This window comes from Solanum tuberosum, unplaced genomic scaffold, assembly GCF_000226075.1.
Source record: "Solanum tuberosum cultivar DM 1-3 516 R44 unplaced genomic scaffold, SolTub_3.0 scf00240, whole genome shotgun sequence".
Taxonomy (NCBI): Eukaryota; Viridiplantae; Streptophyta; class Magnoliopsida; order Solanales; family Solanaceae; genus Solanum; species Solanum tuberosum.
In genome coordinates this window covers 853,233-856,607 of record NW_006239164.1, presented here as the reverse complement: position 1 = coordinate 856,607, position 3,375 = coordinate 853,233, and the positions used below count along the sequence as shown (strand labels likewise).

General features: G+C 30.3%; 1 protein-coding gene across 1 annotated transcript; it reads right to left on the bottom strand.

Moving 5' to 3' along the window:
* On the bottom strand, window positions 1–1,362 carry LOC102591379 (tyramine N-feruloyltransferase 10/30-like). The gene has a single exon (XM_006357020.2). It carries the CDS (start codon window positions 1,301–1,303, stop codon window positions 617–619), a length of 687 nt encoding a protein of 228 aa, XP_006357082.1. The 5' UTR covers window positions 1,304–1,362; the 3' UTR covers window positions 1–616.
* Window positions 1,363–3,375: the final 2,013 nt, after the last annotated feature.

The window sequence follows — 3,375 nt, the reverse complement described above, 5'->3', positions numbered from 1 at the left end:
TAATATAAGATCTTAGGAGGATAAAATGTACTTGGACCTTACATCAAGTTACACTTTATAATTTATAATACCTTATTATGAAGCATGAAAAAAAACATGACACATAAATAGACCGGATAGAGTATCCCTATGACGATAGTATTAACACATGGTGTAGTGCTAAGTACTCTTTCATCCTTAACCAAACATGTTGGGTTCGAGTCCCCCGAGTACGAAATCTCCTTTGTTAGAGAGTGTTTTACCCCAATGTAGGACTTCAATTTCCGGCGCAGATCTGAATATAGTCGAACTTCAATATCGAACACCAGATAGGAAATTAAACCAGGAAAAAAGAAACATGTTTATTCATCCAACATGTACGAAGCCCCCTTTGTTAGGAAGCGTTTTACCCAATGTGGAACTTTGACTTTCGATGCGAATCTGAATATAGTCGAACTTCAATATAGATACCAAACACCAGATAGGAAATTAAACCAGGAAAAAAAAACATGTTTAATTCATCCAACATTTCCAAACACAAATCAATACACATATAGTAGTAATAAATATTGCTTTTACAAAATGAAAAAAAAACAAAAAAAAAAAAACTGCAAAATAAATTTAAATATTTTCATGATCAAATCTCCTTAGGGTCAGCGTATTTTTGTAAAGCATCACCAACCATTTTCCCATACCTAAATTCTTCAAATATTTCAACTCCCATATCAACATAAAAATCATATGATTTTTTATTCCAAACAGCCACAATTCCCTCAACTGATGAAAATCCATTATTTGCAGCAATTGATGCAACTGTCCCAAACAACAACCTTCCCATGCCCAATTTCCTATAACTTTCCCTAAAATAAAGACTCTCAAAATAAATCCCAGCCTTATCATAAAAACACGAATAATTCGCGTAAAAAAATGAATATCCAGCAATAAAAACATCGTTTTTATCATCATCATTGATCGAATTGGACTTGAATTCATCGGCTTCTTTGTCTACGACATTTGCCCTTAGGTCAAATTTTTTTAGGACAGGCTTAAATTTTTCGCCTTTACTATCAATATCTGAAAAAGGCGTTGGCGATACTTCAAGTAGAAGTATTGAAGGACCATAAAATAAAGGACTAGGGTTTGTTTTATTGAATAAAAGGTCACAAAGGGAGGATTCAGTAGCTTTGTAAAGATGAGTGTAATTATGATATTCATGAATTTGGTAAAAAAGTTTGTATATATGATGTATATCATTTTCATTTGCAAGTCTAACTCTAACATAAACTTTTTCAGTAATTGTGAGGGGGTTTTCAATTGTAGCCATGATGATATATAATAATAATAATAGATGGATGGATGGATGAAGAAAAAAAATTGAAGTGTTTTTGTTTTTGGTTATGATGAGATATGTTTGAATGAATATGGTTATTTATAGTTGAAAATTTTGTGTTGTTTTTGTTTTGTTTATTTGTTATTTTTTGTTTGGTTGTTGGTGGAAAAGTATATTAAATTAAAATTATGAGGCGTATTCAACTATTCATGATGTGCAAGTTAGTGTGTGTTTGGTATGGAGGATGATGATGTTTTATAATTTTGTATGTTTTTGTAAGTTAAAATATTTTTGAAAATGAGTTTCTCGTTGTTTGCAATAAATTTTAAATATATGGAAAATAAATAAATCACACAAATAAAATCTAAAGAAATATGATTTTTTTTATTGATAATAGTGCAGGTATAATTTTGTTCCTCCCTTGATTTTCCTCTCATAAGATTTATTCATGATTCGAGGGCCGTTAGTGGCGTATTTCTCGAACTACGATGATTTAGATTTGACCTCTATATGAATATTTCATGACTTTTGTAGAATATATCGAGATGCCTTTTAAAGGAATTTAGTACCCTTTATATAGGCATGACATGAACTAGGATTTAGGGTTGAGTAGCCTCCAAGAAATCTAATTGAAACTGAATACACCTTCTAAACCCCCATTCGAATTGAACTCATCTTGTAGAGTCCCGCAAAATTTCAATGTCTACACTCGTAAATGTGGAAAATAATTTCTTTAATAAAAATAGAAAAAACAGGTTCTATAAGTAACATTTCAAGTTCATCGTCTGCTTGCTATCTTTTGATCATCCCACCTCTAAACCACCCATTCCCTATCTCATCATGTCCACGTAATATTTTTCTAGATTACGTAATAATAAACTCACATATTTTTCTATTAAAAAAAATGTGAAAAATATTTTCCTTCGTGCCAAACATAGAAGAGATAGTTGAATTTGGTTGAGTTGGTGAAAGGTGAGTAGTGAGTACCATGTCCACGTACTTTGCTGGCTCATCATACTTTCCTATTAAATAAATTTGTTTTGAAAGGGACCATCTAATAGTTCTCCTTTAAATTATTATTTTTGTGGGGAAATCATAAAGCTATTTTGTATTTTATTTGTTAATTTATTAAATATTAAGCAGATAAAAAAAATGAGGCAGAGAGTCGATAAACTAGTTGATTGACTTGGCATGTGTTATTTAATAGTATTAAAAATGTTTTAAAGTTGAGATTAGGCAAAATTATTTTCTGTTTTTCTAGTTACTAAATTTATTTAGCACTTTTTGTAAAGACAATCTGTCGGATTTTTTACAAAAAGTGTTATCGGACACTATACTTTTTACAACCATCATCATTGATCACCACCCAAAAAAAGAAAAAAACACTGATACATAATAGTTTCTTCTTTAAAGTTACAAATATATAAAAATTTGTATATTAAGTGAAAATAGTGCAAAATAAATATCTACTTGGAACCTCAATAATAACACCACCAAAGTGACATACAAGAATTGTAATAACTAGCACAAATTATTTACGAAAAATCTTATGTACGCCACTAAATACAATTCGTTAATGAACTCCAATCGTGCAAACTTTATAGAGTATATATAAGTTATCCTTCATCATAGTGTATAAGTTATTCATAGAGTTAACAAGAGACAAGTAGTTGTGTGACCTTGGGTACGAAGTCGCCTTGAGCGTTTTACCCTTAGCGTGAATCCGAATATAATTGAACTCTAACGTGAATATCAAAAAAAAAATAGTCGTGAGACATTTTCTTCTAATGTGAGAAAATGGCCAAACAATCCAACCTACCACCTACCTACCTATCACTATAATTGACTAATGGTATAAAAAAATCAACCTGCAACCATCAAAGTTTGGTGGAATGGATAACATCTTTGTTTTATGGATAGGCGGAATCAGAATTTAAATTAATTTTATAGATTTTAAATTTTAAAATAGTGAAACTAAGGGTTAATAATTAAGTATAATTGAACTCATACAGGACTTTTAGCTTCGCCTCAATTATTATTAATTAACTAAAAAATTTAAGTTTGCA

Bases quoted from the DNA above. Each gene is read 5' to 3' on its own strand.
- LOC102591379 (XM_006357020.2), bottom strand. From the start codon at position 1,303: ATGGCTACAATTGAAAACCCCCTCACAATTACTGAAAAAGTTTATGTT.